General features: G+C 42.9%; 1 protein-coding gene across 1 annotated transcript; it reads left to right on the top strand.

Moving 5' to 3' along the window:
- The first annotated feature begins 2,052 nt into the window (after positions 1-2,052).
- LOC120028378 lies at positions 2,053-6,408 on the top strand. The gene is made up of 4 exons (XM_038973602.1): positions 2,053-2,157; positions 2,807-3,052; positions 5,441-6,033; positions 6,138-6,408. Exons 2-4 carry the CDS (start codon positions 3,007-3,009, stop codon positions 6,201-6,203), a joined length of 705 nt encoding a protein of 234 aa, XP_038829530.1. The 5' UTR covers positions 2,053-2,157; positions 2,807-3,006; the 3' UTR covers positions 6,204-6,408.
- Positions 6,409-16,779: the final 10,371 nt, after the last annotated feature.

Genomic DNA, 16,779 nt, shown 5'->3' with positions numbered 1-16,779 from the left:
TTTGAGTTCTATTGTCTATCAATTGTTGTCTCTGGGTAGAGGAAATCCCCCACCTACTCTCCTCTAAATATAATTCATATGAACAAGTATAAGGTTGCTCGCCCCCCCCCCCCCCCCCCTCATGTGACCTGATTAGGGACCTTAAGGTCCAAAGTTCTGGGCGAGATGCGCAGTCTTTGTTTAACTTCATGGACAAACTTGTTGTTCAAACCTACAATGGCGCAGCTGTAATGGAAATACAAATAGCAGATACATTCCATCTAAGTCCCCTCCTGTTCCCTGATTTAAGAAGTGACCACTCCACTATGATTGTCAACTCTCTCCTGACATGAACTGAAGCCACGTCTCATGTTCCCGCTCATCCACTGTTACATTTAATGTTTCCTCTCCAAGCACTGTGAGTACCCCTATCAATTTTCTCTCATTACTGTATGTATTGTCAATCACATTACACATCAATGATTTTACTCCTTGCTTGGACTAACTCATTCTTAGCTTTTTGTCTAACTGTGTAGTGTGTTGTGTTATTGTTTTTTGTCTTCCCAGTCAACTCCTGTCCTGCACTGAAGTCAAGCCACTGAAGACCTCAATTCATGCCTCATACCCTCATTCAATCACTGCTGTGATCCCTTCCCAAAACGGTGTATGTAGCCCTCTCTTTCTCATTCCCCATAATATTGTACTATAAATCTTTATTAAATGCTTTAGGTTAAAACAATTACTCTGACGATGTTTGAAACACGCTTTGACGTCTCCGTGTGTCTATACCGTGGGCCTCCTCAGTTTTTGAAGTCACCAGCCTCCACTGATCACAGTGCTAGCTGTGCCACTAGAGATCCTGGTTCGAGTCCAGGCTCAGTCGCAGCCGGCCACGACCGGGAGACACATGGGGCAGGGATGTTCTTGTCCCAGATTGGGGAGAAAAAGGAATAAGAAAATACAATAGTTTCCAGGGGGGTGGGGTTGATTCTCCTCCAGATATCAAACAGAAAAAGGCATCTAGAATTAGCATGCCAACCAGACCACATTTTGTTGGATCCAGGTAGGACTGTATCATAGCCACAGAGACATTCCTGCATAAATGCCTACAGCAGGATGGATGGGACTTATCATACAACAGCAACATCAACCTGTGGAAACCTATCTTACACATGCCAGGAGGGAGTGAAAACCTCCGGTGCAAACAGCTACTCCATTTGTTCTACATAAAAGCATGTACTGTAGGCTATGCATGCAGAGTAGGGTTGATTATTTATCCCGGTATTTTACAAATGTTCCATCCCGAGAATAAATCATTTTTCTCCCAGGGAACCTGGTGTCATTCAAAAGCATATAATTAGGCCTATGTCTGGATTTGATTAGAGCTTTGATCTAAAATTCAAGCCTGATGCTACCTGAGCCTGATGAGCCCTACATTAAAGACATTTAATGAGCCCAAGCCCAAAGAAGCCCAAATTATTGTGCCAATTTTCAATACATACAGTGCATTCGGGAAGTATTCAGACCTTTTGACTTTTAACACATTTTGTTACGTTACAGCCTTATTCTAAAATTGATTAAATACATTTTTTTCCTTCATCAATACCCCATAATGACAAAGCGAAAACTGTTTTTTAGAAATGTTTGCTGATATGACAGTGTTGGTATTTCTGCTGTAAAATCACATATATTGTAATGTCCTTAAGTCTATTGACCAACTGGTCAATCTAAGTAACATAATAAAAAAGTCCCCATCAAAATCTGTCAATTTAATCCAGTTTAATATTTTTGCATATTTGCCTACGGGGAAGGATGGCCAGCCACACAGGAGGGTGATTTTTTACTAAAGGAGGAAAAGGAGGCCGTGCTGACCGAGATGCATGTTGGCCATTTCGGAGTGAAGCGCATGATTGCCAAAATCAACCTACGCTTCTTCTGACGTGGAATTGTCAAGGAGGTGGACAGCTGGGCAAGTGAAATAACCTTTTGTTTATCAATCACGTTCTATTATATCTGAAGTTATCATTTCAATGAACGTCATATCAGAGAGAACACAATGTTTAAATGTGTTACTTTTAGCTTAAAACTTCTGTCTAGCCTGGCAGAAGTTTGAGAGGGCAAAGACTGTGGCGCCGGAGTTGAAGCCCATCAAAGTAGTTTCACCATGGCACATGATCGGTAAGTGTCCCAATTCAAATTTTGCAGAGTTCAGTCAAATCAAAGTTTATTTGTCACGTGCGCTGAAAACAACAGGTGAAGTAGACCTTACAGTGAAATGCTTACTTACAGGCTCTAACCAATAGTGCAATTTAAAATAAAAAAGGCATTAGGTAAGTAAAGAAATAAAAACAACAGGTGAAGTAGACCTTACAGTGAAATGCTTACTTACAGGCTCTAACCAATAGTGCAAAAAAATAAATAAATAAAGGCATTAGGTAAGTGAAGAAATAAAAACAACAGTGAAAAATAACAGTAGCGAGTCTATATACAGGCACTGGTTAGTCGGGCTGATTGAGGTAGTATGTACATGTAGATATGGTTAAAGTGACTATGCATATATGATAAACAGAGTAGCAGCAGCTTAAAAGTAAAAGAGGGGTTGGTGGCACACAATGCAAATAGTCCGGGCTATATTATTATAGTGTGTGTGTGTGTGTGTCAGTATTCTAACAAATATGAAAATCTGCATACTTTTAGCCCTTTCCAGCTTTATGCAAGTCAACAATTCTTAATCTTAGGTCTTCTGAGGTCTTTGTTCGAGGCATGGTTCACATCAGGCAATGCTTCTTGTGAATAGCAAACTGAAATTATGAGTGTTTTTTTATAGGGCAAGGCAGCTCTAACCAACATCTCCAATCTTGTCTCATTGATTGGACTCCAGGTTAGTCATTAACCTAGAGGTTCACATACTTTTTCCAACCTACACTGAATGTTTTTCAATTATGTATTCAATGTAGAGAAGAAAAATGCAATAATTTGTGTGTTATTAGTTTAAGCACACTATGTTTGTCTATTTTTGTGACCTAGATGAAGATCAGATCAAATTTGATGACCAATTTATGCAGAAATCCAGGTAATTCCAAAGGGTTCACTTACTTTTTCTTGCCACTATCTCCCATTTATAACACTGCACTAATCCATCAAATTTTCTCACAGTAAAGTGTAACCTGTGTATGTGCTTGTTTACATCTGTCTCCTACCCTGTTCCCTTTAACTCTGCTCCTGTCCTCCATTACCAACCACCCTCCAACTTTTCATTACATCATCTACAGCTACTGTTGTTGTTATGTTGTCATTATCTGCTAAGAAAGTTTTATTTCTCGATCATACCGGGCACATAATGTGAGATACACAGATTAACTTAACAAGAGCACTGCAAACACTCAGAACACCTTCTTTGCCCGCTTTGAGGATAATACAGTGCCACCGACGCGGCCCGCTACCAAGGACTGTGTGCCCCCCCCCTTCTCTGTGGCCGACGTGAGTAAGACATTTAAATGTGTTTACGGGCATATTCAATCTCCCTATTCCAGTCTGCTGTCCCCACATGCTTCAAGATGGCCACCATTGTTCCTGTACCCAAGAAGGCAAAGATAACTGAACTAAATTACTGCCGTCCCGTAGCACTCACTTCTGTCATGAAGTGCTTTGAGAGACTAGTCAAGGATCATATCACCTCTACCTTACCTGCCACCCTAGACCCACTTCAATTTGCATACCGCCTCAATAGGTCCAAAGACGATGCAATCACACTGCACACTGCCCTATCCCATCTGTACAAGAGGATGTACAGAATGTAAGAATGCTGTTCATTGACTACAGCTCATTATTCAACATCATAGTTCCCTCCAAGCTCATCATTAAGCTTGAGGCCCTGGGTCTCAACCCCGCCCCCGGGTGACTCTCAAAAAACTTGGCTTGACCACAAACCCAAGGGCTCTTTTAAATGTAACCAGTGCAACCATTGCAGAAGTATTGCACAGAAAAAGTATTTTGTTGACACAGCTTCCAAAATGGAGTATTACGTCAAGCATTTCATTAATTGCAAAACCACTCATGTCATCTATAGATTGGAATGTCCACAGTGCAAGGTGTTCTACATTGGACGGACAAAGAGACGCCTTCAAGATCGCTTGGCGGAACACAAGTACGCCATACGGGTAGGCAATGAAGACTACCCCATGGCAATGAAGACTACCCCATGGCAAGGCACTACAAGTCCTTACACCATGGCAACCCTGCCTCCCTACAAGCTATGGGTATTGATCATATTCCGGCCTCTATTAGAAAAGGGGACCGTCTTAAACAGTTAAACCAAAGGTTAAGTTTTTGGATTTACAAACTAAATTTCTGATGGGTCGCCCCCAGGTGGTGAAGGTAGGAAACAACATCTCCACTTCGCTGATCCTCAACACCGGGGCCCCACAAGGGTGTGTGCTCAGCCCCCTCCTGTACTCCCTGTTCACCCATGACTGCGTGGCCATGCACGCCTCCATCTCAATCATCAAGTTTGCAGACGACACAACAGTAGTGGGCTTGATTACCAACAACGACAAGACATCCTACAGGGAGGAGGTGAGGGCACTCAGGAAAAAAACCTCTCACTCAACGTCAACAAAACAAAGGAAATGATCGTGGACTTCAGGAAACATCAGAGGGAGCACCCCCCTATCCACATTGACGGGACAGCGGTGGAGAAGGTGGAAAGTTTTTAAGTTCCTTGGCGTACACATCACGGACAAACTGAAATGGTCCACCCACACAGACGGTGTGGTGAAGGCACAACAGCTCCTCTTCAACCTCAAGAGGCTGTAAGAAATGTGGCTTCTGTCACCTAAAACCCTCACAAACTTTTACAGATGCACAATTGAGAGCATCCTGTCGGGCTGTATCACCGCCTGGTAAGGCAACTGCACCGCGCATAACCGCAAGGCTCTCCAGAGGGTGGTGCGGTCTGCACAACGCATCACCGGGGGCAAACCATCTGCCCTCCAGGACACCTACAGCACCCGATGTCACAGGAAGGCCAAAAAGATCATCAAGGACAACAACCACCCGAGCCACTGCCTGTTCACTCCGCTACCATCCAGAAAGCGAGGTCAGTACAGGTGCATCAAAGCTGGGACCAAGAGACTGGAAAACAGCTTATATCGCAAGGCCATCAGACTGTTAAACAGGCATCACTAACACAGACTCGAAATCATTGGCCACTTTAATAAATTAATCAGTCGTCACTTTAATAATGCCACTTTAATAATGTTTACATATCTGACATTACTCATCTCTTATGTGTATATACTGTATTTTATGCCATCTGTTGCATCTTGCCTATGCCGCTCGATCAATGCTCATCCATATACAGTTGAAGTCGGAAGTTTACATACACCTTAGCCAAATACATTTAAACTCAGTTTTTCACAATTCCTGACATTTAATCCTAGTAAAAAATTCCCTGTCTTAGGTCAGTTAGGATCACCACAGCGCCCTCCCACACCTGGATCTTTCCTGCGCCAACAAGGGGTTGCCGACCTGATTGCATTAACTGAACCTGTCCTGCTGGATCAAAGCCCAGTGGACACTTCAACACAGATATGGACACGGCCCCTCTCCCCCGAAGACCTCCTAACACAGATGCAGCTGCTCCGCCAAGAGGTTGTGGAGCTTAGTGCTTCTATCAGCCAAGTTCTGGATGAACCCGAGACAAGCTATTTGGACGCACCGACACCACCTCTCCCTAAAGCCGCCTGGGCCTCCAAGGGTGAGCCCCAGAGGGCCCTGAGCCGGTCCTCCATCTCTAAGAGTGTGTGCATTTCATGGCCGTACTCCATCTACCCTCACTGTGACCTCATCGGCCAACCAGTTCCTGAGGAGAAGCCTGTGGTAATGGTTGACAAGGCTTCCTCAACGCCCAAGAAGATGTCTTTCTGGAGGAGGCTTGTATGTTGTTTTGGGAAGAGGAACAAGACTAGATCCACTAAGAACAACAAGGTCAAGAAGAAGACCAAGGCAAAGGTGGAGAAGACCAAGGTCCAGGAGAAGACCAAGGTGGAGAAGGTGAGATGACCACTGGCTCATCAGTCATAAATATAATTGTTATTATGTGCCAGTGTACACCTTGACCTCTCCTCTAAAGTCTTGTTTCTGTTCTCTGCTTATAGGACACTGCCATGACCAGGGGATGTTTCTCCACGTATTTCAACCTCATAAAACTGCTCACAAAGTAATACGACAAACGGGTGAAGAAGTCAACTAGGATTTTTATCGAATTGTTTTTCCTATAGATTCAGCGGGAAAAACCTGGTTGCCTGATCCAAAGACAAACACATCCTTTCCATCAGAATATCACGAATGGGAGAGATCATAACATACTTATCAAGGCTGGGGTGGTTAATGTTGTTAATCATGTTTTCAATAAAGTTTTCTAAATGATCTACAGATTCTACGTGACTTTCATATTATGATAACTTTACGGTTCTGACATGAGAAAAAAGACTCAACATCAAACCCAATGTGGTGATCTGATAATAAAAATTGTGGGTTACAAATCTGGAGAAGTTAAAGCTCCTTTTAAAACACTATCATTCAGCACCCTATGTTGATATGGGTTGCTAAGTCTTATCAATCAAAGAGAAGGTTGTTGATAAAATAAGACTGCCCACCACCAGACTAATTTAAAATCAGTTTAAATAAAACAATGGTAAAACAGTACAAATGTAGGGTCAGTAAGTATATACATATATATATAAGTATATACATATATTTGCCTGAATATACAGTAAGTATATTCAGGCAAATGATCTTGGTGGACTCACCAAGAGCAGACCAAAGACCATTTACATGAATGCAGTTACGTCCACACTGACATTTGCAGTGGGCAGCAGCCTTGAGTCATTGCCTTGTGCAGCAATATCTAACAAGTGAACTAACAATTCCACAACAACTACCTAATACACGCAAACCTTTACTTAGATTTGTGTTTATTAGGTAGTTGTTGTGGAATAGTCTATATATATATATATATATATTTAAAAAATTGTATTGAATATTTAAAACGTACAATATACTTGCTGTGAAGCCGCTCAATAACTTCATCACATTAGTCATCTAACAGACTCCCATCCAGAGCAACACACAGAGGCAACCAACATCATGCTCAAGGGCACGTCGACAGATCTCCCACAAGGTCAAAAACGGGGACCCGAACCAGCGATCCATCAGCCACCGGCCCAAGCTTCCAACCGCCAGCCCTCCAAGATCCCCCCCCCACCCCACAGTTCCCCAAGAGCTGCCCCTCAACCATCCAAGACCCCCCACAGTCCTCCAGGTTAGTCAGCTAATCTGGAGTCCAATCAATGAGACGAGATTGGAGATGTTGGTTAGAACTGCCTTGCCCTATAAAAAAACACTAAAGATTTGAGTTTGCTATTCACAAGAAGCATTGCCTGATGTGAACCATGCCTCAAACAAAAGAGATCTCAGAAGACCTAAGATTAAGAATAGTTGACTTGCATAAAGCTGGAAAGGGTTACAAAAGTATATCTAAAAGCCTTGATGTTCATCAGTCCACATTAAGACAAATTGTCTATAAATGGAGAAAGTTCAGCACTGTTGCTACTTTCCCTAGGAGTGGCCGTCCTGCAAGGATGACTGCAAGAGCACAGAGCAGAATGCTCAATGAGGTTAAGAAGAATCCTAGAGTGTCAGCTAAAGACTTACAGAACTCTCTGGAACATGCTAACATCTCTGTTGACGAGGCTACGATATGTAAAACACTAAACAAGAATGGTGTTCATGGGAGGACACCACGGAAGAAGCTACTCCGTCCAAAAAAAACATTGCGACATGTCTGAAGTTTGCAAAAGTGCAACTGGATGTTTTACAGCGCTACTGGCAAAATATTCTGTAGGTAGACGAAACTCCAGTTGAGTTGTTTGGAAGAACACTGTGTGGAGAAAAAAAGGCACAGCACACCAGCATCAAAACCTCATCCCAACTGTAAAGTATGGTGGAGGGAGCATCATGGCTTGGGTCTGCTTTGCTGCCTCAGGGCCTGGACAGCTTGCCATCATACATGGAAATAATTAATTCCCAAGTTTATCAAGACATTTTGCAGGAGAATGTAAGGCTATCTGTCCGCCAATTGAAGAGCAACAGAAGTTGGGCGATGCAAAAGGACAATGACCCAAAACACAGAAGTAAATCAACAAGAGAATGGCTTCAACAGAAGAAAATACACCTTCTGGAGTGGCCCAGTCAGTCCTGACCTCAACCCGATTGAGATGCTGTGGCATGACCTCAAGAGAGCAGTTCACACCAGACATCCCAAGAATATTGCTGAACTGGTTCAAATTTCCTCCTGACCGTTGTGCAGGTCTGATCCTGATCCGTTGTGCAGGTCTGATTATTAAATCTAAGGGTTCACATACTTTTTCCACCCTGCACTGTGAATGTTTACACTAGAGGTCGACCAATTAATCGGAATGGCCGATTTAATTAGGGACGATTTCAAGTTTTCATAACAATCGGTAATCGGCATTTTTGGACACGATCATGGCCGATTACATTGCACTCCACGAGGAGACTGCGTGGCAGGCTGGCTACCTGTTATGCGAGTGCAGCAAGGAGCCAAGGTAAGGTGCTAGCTAGCATTAAACGTATCTTATAAAAAAACAATCAATCTTAACATAATCACTAGTTAACTACACATGGTTGATGATATTACTAGTTTATCTAGCTTGTCCTGCGTTGCATATAATCGATGCCTGTCAATTTATCATTGAATCATAGCCTACTACGCCAAACGGGTGATTTAACAAGCGCATTTGCGAAAAAAGCACTGTGTGTACACCAATGTGTACCTGACCTCAACGCCTTTCTTAAAATCAATTCACAAGTATGTATATATTTTTAAACCTGCATATTTAGTTAATATTGCTTGCTAACATTAATTTATTTTAACTAGGGAAATTGTGTCACTTCTCTTGCGTTCTGTGCAACAGTCAGGGTATACGCAGCAGTTTGGGCAGCCTGGCTCGTTGCGAACTGTGTGAAGACCATTTCTTCCTAACAAAGACAGCCAACTTCGCCGAACGGGGGACGATTTAACAAATGCGCATTTGCGAGCAAAGCACAATCGTCGCACGAATGTACCTAACCATAAACATCAATGCCTTTCTTAAAATCAATACACAGAAGTATTTTATTTTTTTAAACCTGCATATTTAGTTAAAAGAAATTCATGTTAGCAGGCAATATTAAACTAGGGAAATTGTGTCACTTCTCTTGCGTTCATTGCACGCAGAGTCAGGGTATATGCAACAGTTTGGGCCACCTGGCTCGTTGCGAACTAATTTGCCAGAATTTTACGTAATTATGACATAACATTGAAGGTTGTGCAATGTAACAGCAATATTTAGACTTATGAATGCCACCCGTTAGATAAATTACGGAACGGTTCCATATTTCACTGAAAGAATAAACGTTTTGTTTTCGAAATGATAGTTTCCGGATTTGCCCATATTAATGACCTAAGGCTTGTATTTCTGTGTGTTATTATATTATAATTAAGTCTATGATTTGATAGAGCAGTCTGACTGAGCGGTGGTAGGCAGCAGCAGGCTCGTAAGCATTCATTCAAACAGCACTTCCCTGCGTTTGTCAGCAGCTCTTTGCAATGCTTCAAGCATTGTGCTGTTTATGACTTCAAGCCTATCAACTCCTGAGATTAGGCTGGCAATACTAAAGTACCTATTAGAACATCCAATAGTCAAAGGTATATGAAATACAAATGGTATAGAGAGAAATAGTCCTGTAATAACTACAACCTAAAACTTTTTACCTGGGAATATTGAAGACTCGTGTTAAAAGGAACCACCAGCTTTCATATGTTCTCATGTTCTGAGCAAGGAACTTAAACGTTTGCTTTTTTACATGGCACATATTGCAATTTTACTTTCTTCTCCAACACTTTGATTTTGCATTATTTAAACCAAATTGAACATGTTTCATTATTTATTTGAGATTAAATTGATTTTATTGATGTATTATATTAAGTTAAAATAAAAGTGTTCATTGTTCATTCAGTATTGTTGTAATTGTCAATTGACCTCTAGTTTACACGGTGTGTTCAATAAAGACATGAAAACGTATTGTTTGTGTTCCTAGTTTAAGCAGACTGCGTTTGTCTATTGTTGTGACCTAGATGAAGATCAGATCAAATTTTATGAGGGTTCACATACTTTTTCTGCCACTGTGTATTACCAGTCAAAAGTTTGGACACACCTACTCATTCAAGGGTTTTTCTTTATTTTTTACCATTTTCTACATTGTGGAATAATAGTAAAGACATCAAAACTATGAAATACCACATGTAGTAACCAAAAAAGTGTTAAACAAATCAAAATATATTTGAGATTCTACAAAGTAGCCCTTTGCCTTGATGACAGCTTTGCACACTCTTGACATTCTCTCAACCAGCTTCACCTGGAATGCTTTTCCAACAGTCTTGAAGGAGTTCCCACATATGCTGAGCACTTGTTGGCTGATTTTCCTTCACTCTGCGGTCCAACTCATCCCAAACCATCTCAATTGGGTTGAGCTCGGGTGTTGTGGAGGCCAGGTCATCTGATGCAGCACTCCATCACTCTCCTTGGTCAAATAGCCCTTACACAGCCTGGAGGTGTGTTGGGTCATTGTCCTGTTGAAAAACAAATGATAGTCCCACTAAGCGCAAACCAGATGGGATGGCGTATCGCTGCAGAATGCTGTGGTAGCCATGCTGGTTAAGTGTGCCTTGATTTCAAAATAAATTACAGACAGTGTCACCAGCAAAGCACCCCCACAGCATCACACCTCTTCCATGCTTCACTGTGGTAACCACACATGCAGAGATCATCCGTTCGCCTACTTTGCGTCTCACAAAGACACAGCGGTTGTGTCAAAAATCTCAAATTTGGACTCATCAGACCAAAGGACAGATTTCAAGCAAGCAAGTCTCTTTTTCTTATTGGTGTCCTTTAGTAGTGGTTTCTCTGCAGTAATTTGACCATGAAGGCCTGATTCACATAGTCTCCTCTAAACAGTTGATGTTGAGATGTGTCTGTTACTTTTATTTGGGCTGCAACTTCTGTTAACTCTAATGAACCTTTGCGTCAGAGGTAACTCTGGGTCTTCCTTTCCTGTGGCGGTGCTCATGAGAGCCAATTTTATCATAGAGCTTGATGGTTTTTGTGACTGCACTTGAAGAAACGTTCAAACTTCTTACATTTCCGTATTGACTGACCTTCATGTCTTAAAGTAATAATGGACTGTCAGTTCTCTTTGCTTATTTGAGCTGTTCTTGCCATAATATGGACTTGGTCTTTTACCAAATAGGGCTATCTTCTGTATACCAACCCTACCTTGTCATCACACAACTGATTGGCTCAAACACATTAAGAAGGAAAGAAATTCCACCAATTAACTTTTAACACCTGTTAATTGAAATGCATTCCACATGACTACCTCATGAAGCTGGTTGAGAGAATGTAAAGAGTGTACAAAGCTGTCATCAAGGCAAAGGGTGGCTACTTTGAAGAATCTCAAAAAAAATATATTTTGATTTGTTTAACACTTTTTTGGTTACTACATGATTCCATATGTGTTATTTAATCGTTTTGAGGTCTTCACTATTATTCTACAATGTAGAAAATAATAAAAATAAAGAAAAACCCTGCAATGACTATGACGTTAAAGTGTAGACTGTTAGCTTTAATTTGAGGGTATTTTCATCCATATCGGGCAAACCGTTCAGATATTACAGAACTTTTTGTACATAGTCCAATTTAGGAGATCGAAAGTATTGGAACAAATTCACTTGTGTGTATCAAAGTAGTAAAAAGTAAAGTATTTGGTCCCATATTCTTAGCGCGCAATGACTACATCAAGCTTGTGACTCTACAAATGTGTTGGATGCATTTGATGTTTGTTTTGGCTGTGTATCAAATTGTTTTGTGACCAATAGAAATAATGTTGTGTCATTTTGGAGTGACTTTTATTGTAAATAAGAGTAATGTTTCTAAACGCTTATACATTCATGTGGATGCTACCACAATTACAGGTAATCCTGAAAGAACTGAATAATGAATGAGAAAGTTAGATACACAAATATCATACCCCCCCAAAAAATGCTAACTTCCCCTGTTATTGTAAGAGAGGTTATTAAGAGATGTCTTGGGGTATGATATTTGTGCGTCTAACTTTTTCACTAATCATTATTCACGACTCATTCAGGATTATCTGTAGTCATGGTAGCATCCACATTAATTTAGATGTGCTCATTACATTATATAAAAAGGGAAAAGTTGAAACATCAGGGACGTGTTCATGAGGGCACATTCAAAGGATTTGAAACGGATTTGGTGCCCAATGAACCTGACCCTGGGCTTCCCTGAGGGACACCTGACGCCTGTTGTAGTCGTAACTTTCACGTGTTTCGCTTAATAACACTCCTGCTTGTCGTATGAGTCATTTTTCTGAGACGGTGATGACAAAGACAGTGGCTCAGGTCTCAAAACAACAGAGATGTGTTATTTACCCAGCTAGCGAACAGAGGACAAGGCTCATTAGGTACTGACTTGGAAGTGGGAGAGACCGTCCGACGCCATTACATTCCCAGAGTATTAGCCAATCCCCTCAGTGACAGGGAGGAATGCCGAATGTTCAAAGTTCAGGCTAGGGGAAGGAACACGAGAGGGATGGTTGTCGCCTCCTCACGGTCACTAACACCAGGCTGTTAAAAGTTACTGTAGAGAGAGACCAGATACTGTCTAACAAACAGTAGACACAAGCAGAGGATCTGTGCAGGGTCAAAACATCTCAAGAGGCCAAGTATAAGAGTCAACCGCTACATGAATTGGGAGTTGCACTGGTGTTGGTGTCAAATTGTAGTATGATTTGAACTATCAATCATACCTTCCTAGGAGGGAGAAAAAGGAGACCTTACTGCATTGACTGAAACATTACCCTTATGTATAACCAAAATCCAGAATATATATGTTCTAATCCAGTAGGGTATGTATGGTACAATGAATGTGCAGTGAATATGCTAATAAGACCCCTGCAGCAGAGGGCTTGTTCTGGCCAACGCGTGGGACATCAGACGCTCTTCTATGTCTTAATTACAGCCCTCGGTGCTATTGGTCATGGGCTTTATGACGGGAGACCCACCCAGACCAGTGTGCACGCTTTTTGAGCTCTGGAGCTACCACAGCCACAGACCTCCACAAGCAAATCAAAACAAAATATAATTTTATGTCACCAAATACAGCAGGTGTAGACTTCACTGTGAAATGCTTACTTACTCTGCATTGTTGGGAAAGGGATTGTAAGAACATTTGCAAATAAAAATAGAAAATAGTAACACAAATAACAATAACGAGTGCTCAGTCCCCTCCTGTACTCCCTGTTTACCCACGACTGCATGGCCAGGCACGACTCCAACACCATCATGATGTTTGCAGACGAAAACAACAGTGGTAGGCCTGATCACCGACAATGACGAGACAGCCTATAGGGAGGAGGTCAGAGACCTGGCCGGGTGGTGCCAGAATAACAACCTATCCCTCAACGTACCCAAGACTAAGGGGATGATTGTGGACTACAGGAAAAGGAGGACCGAGCACGCCCCCATTCTCATCGACGGGGCTGTAGTGGAGCAGGTTGAGAGCTTCAAGTTCCTTGGTGTCCACATCAACAACAAACTAGAATAGTCCAAACACACCAAGAGAGTCGTGAAGGGGGCACGACAAAGCCTATTCCCCCTCAGGAAACTAAAAAGATTTGGCATGGGTCCTGAGATCCTCAAAAGGTTCTACAGCTGCAACATCGAGAGCATCCTGACTGGTTGCATCACTGCCTGGTACGGCAATTGCTCAGCCTCTGACCGCAAGGCACTACAGAGGGTAGTGCGTACGGCCCAGTACATCACTGGGGCTAAGCTGCCTGCCATCCAGGACCTCTACACCAGGCGGTGTCAGAGGAAGGCCCTAAAAATTGTCAAAGACCCCAGTCATAGACTGTTCTCTCTACTACCTCATGGCAAGCGGTACCGGAGTGCCAAGTCTAGGACAAAAAGGCTTCTCAACAGTTTTCACCCCCAAGACATAAGACTCCTGAACAGGTAATCAAATGGCTACCCGGACTATTTGCATTGTGCCCCCCCCCCCCCACCCCTATTTTTACGCTGCCGCTACTCTCTGTTTAACATATATGTATAGTCACTTTAACTATACACTCATGTACATACTACCTCAATTGGGCCGACCAACCAGTGCTCCCACACATTGGCTAATCGGGCTATCTGACACCACCCGCCAACCTCTCTTTTACGCTACTACTACTCTTTGTTCATCATATATGCATAGTCACTTTAACCATATCTACATGTACATACTACCTCAATCAGGCTGACTAACCGGTGTCTGTATGTAGCCTCGCTACTTTTATAGCCTCGCTACTGTATATAGCCTGTCTTTTTACTGTTGTTTTATTTCTTTACTTACCCATTGTTCACCTAATACCTTTTTTGCACTATTGGTTAGAGCCTGTAAGTAAGCATTTCACTCTAAGGTCTACACCTGTTGTATTCGGCGTACGTGACAAATAAACTTTGATTATATACAAGGAGTACCGGTACCGAGCAGGTGTACGAGGTAGTTGAGGTAATATGTACATGTAGTTAGGGGTAAAAGTGGCTAGGCAATCAGGATAGATAAAATGAGTACCAGCGCAGCATGTGCTCAGAGTGTGTGTGTGGCGTCAATATGCAGGTGTGTGTGCTTTGTGTGTGTTGGAGAGTCCAGTGAGTGTGCATTGAGCCAGTGCAAATCAATGCTAATAGTCAGGGTAGCCATTTGATTAGCTGTTCAGCAGTCTTCTGGCTTGGGGGTAGAAGCTGTTCAGTAGAAACTGAGCCTTTTGGTTCCCAGACTTGGCACTCCGGAACCGCTTGACGTGCGGTAGCAGAGTGAACAGTATATGGCTTGGGTAGCTGGGATCTTTGACAATATTCCGGGTCTTCCTCTGATAGCGCCTGGTATAAAGTTCCCAGTGTTGTAGTGTGCCGTCCGCACCATCCTCTGTAGCGCCTTGCGATCGAGGCCGGTGCAGTTGCCATACCAAGCCATGATGCAGCCAGTCAATATGCTCTCAATGGTTTAGCTGTATAACTTTTTGAGGATCTGAGGGGCCATGACATATCTTTTCAACCTCCTGAGGGGGAAGAGGCATTGTTGTGCCTTCTTCACGACTGTGCTGGTTTGAGACGACACCAAGTAAGTTGAAGCTCTCGACCCGTTCCACTACAGCCCTGTCGATGTGGATGGGGCGTGCTCGCCCCTCCGCTTCCTGTAGTCCACGATCAGCTCCTTTGTCTTGCTGACATTGGAGGGAGAGGTTGTTGTCCTGGCACCACACTGCCAGGTCTCTGACCTCCTCCCTGTAGGTTGCCTCATTGTCGTCAGTGATCAGTCCTACCACGTCGTGTCACCAGCAAACTTGATGGTGGTGTTGGACTTGTGCGTGGCCACACAGTCATGGGTGAACAGGGAGTACAGGAAGGGACTAAGCACACAGCACTGAGGGGCGCCCATGTTGAGTGGCAGATGTTACCTACCCTCACCACCTGGGGGCAGCCTATCAAAAAGTTCAGGATCCATTTCAGAAGGAGGTGTTCAGTCCGAGGGTCCCAAGGTTGGTTTTGAGCTTGGAAGGAACCTGTAGTCAATGAACAGCATTCTCACATATGTATTCCTCTTGCTCAGGTTGGAGAGAGCAGTGTGGAGTGCAATAGAGATTGCATCATCAGTGGATCTGTTGGGGTGGTATGCGAATTGGAGTTGGTCCATGGTGTCTGGGATGATGGTGTTGATGTGTGCTATGACCAGCCTTTCAAAGCATTTCATGGTTACAGATGTGAGTGCTATGGGACAATATTATTTTAGGCAGGTTACTTTTGAGTTCATAGGAACAATGGTGGTCTGCTTGAAACATGTTGGGATTACAGACTGGGAGAAGGAGATGTTGAAAATGTCCATGAAGACAGTTGCCAGATGGTCTGTGCATGCTCTGAGACCACACCCTGGTATTCCGTCTGGCCCAGTGGCCTTAAGAATGTTTATCTGTTTAAAATTCTTCCATTGGCCACGGAGAGCGAGATCACACAGTCGTCCAAGACAGCAGGGGATCTCATGCCTGGCTCAGTGTTGGTTGCCTCAAAGCGAGCATAGAAGGCATTCAGCTCGTCTGGGAGGTTTGCATCACTGGAAAACTATGGAAATGCAGATATACCAGAGCTCAACAACATGGAAACAAAAGCCATTGTTACCTTTGAGCGCCACCGACTACCTGCTTAGGGCACATACACAGACACCTTTGAGTGTATTCCCTCACCTGGTTGAGCATAGCATTTCTTGCGGGGTTGTGACCCATTGGAGGTTATCTTGCCTGTGAAGACTGCATTAACTCTCTGGGCCCAGACCTGATGGGTGCCCTTATCCTTTACCCCGCACTGCGCCATGCCCATATGCTTCACGGTGGCACCGTCCTGCAAAGGTATCCTAGTCTATTAATATAGACTAGCATACCGATAAACAATACACGAGATGAACTCTGTCTTAGTCACACTGAGGAATAGATTCTGACGTCAGAATTTCAGTGTCCCTGTTGCATTTAACTCACACAGAGACAATCACGTTCTTAAACCTCATTACTTAAAGAGTATATCTAATGATTATACAGTGCATTCAGAAAGTACACACAATA

Source organism: Salvelinus namaycush, chromosome 34 (genome assembly GCF_016432855.1).
Source record: "Salvelinus namaycush isolate Seneca chromosome 34, SaNama_1.0, whole genome shotgun sequence".
Classification (NCBI taxonomy): Eukaryota; Metazoa; Chordata; class Actinopteri; order Salmoniformes; family Salmonidae; genus Salvelinus; species Salvelinus namaycush.
Note: the sequence above shows the minus strand (reverse complement) of the source record. Positions and strands in the feature narration are given on the sequence as shown.

Coding starts and splice junctions, on each gene's coding strand:
- LOC120028378 (XM_038973602.1), top strand. CDS start 3,007: ATGAAGATCAGATCAAATTTGATGACCAATTTATGCAGAAATCCAG. Junction 3,053..5,440: donor CAATTTATGCAGAAATCCAG/GTAATTCCAAAG, acceptor TCCCTGTCTTAG/GTCAGTTAGGATCACCACAG. Junction 6,034..6,137: donor AGAAGACCAAGGTGGAGAAG/GTGAGATGACCA, acceptor CTCTGCTTATAG/GACACTGCCATGACCAGGGG.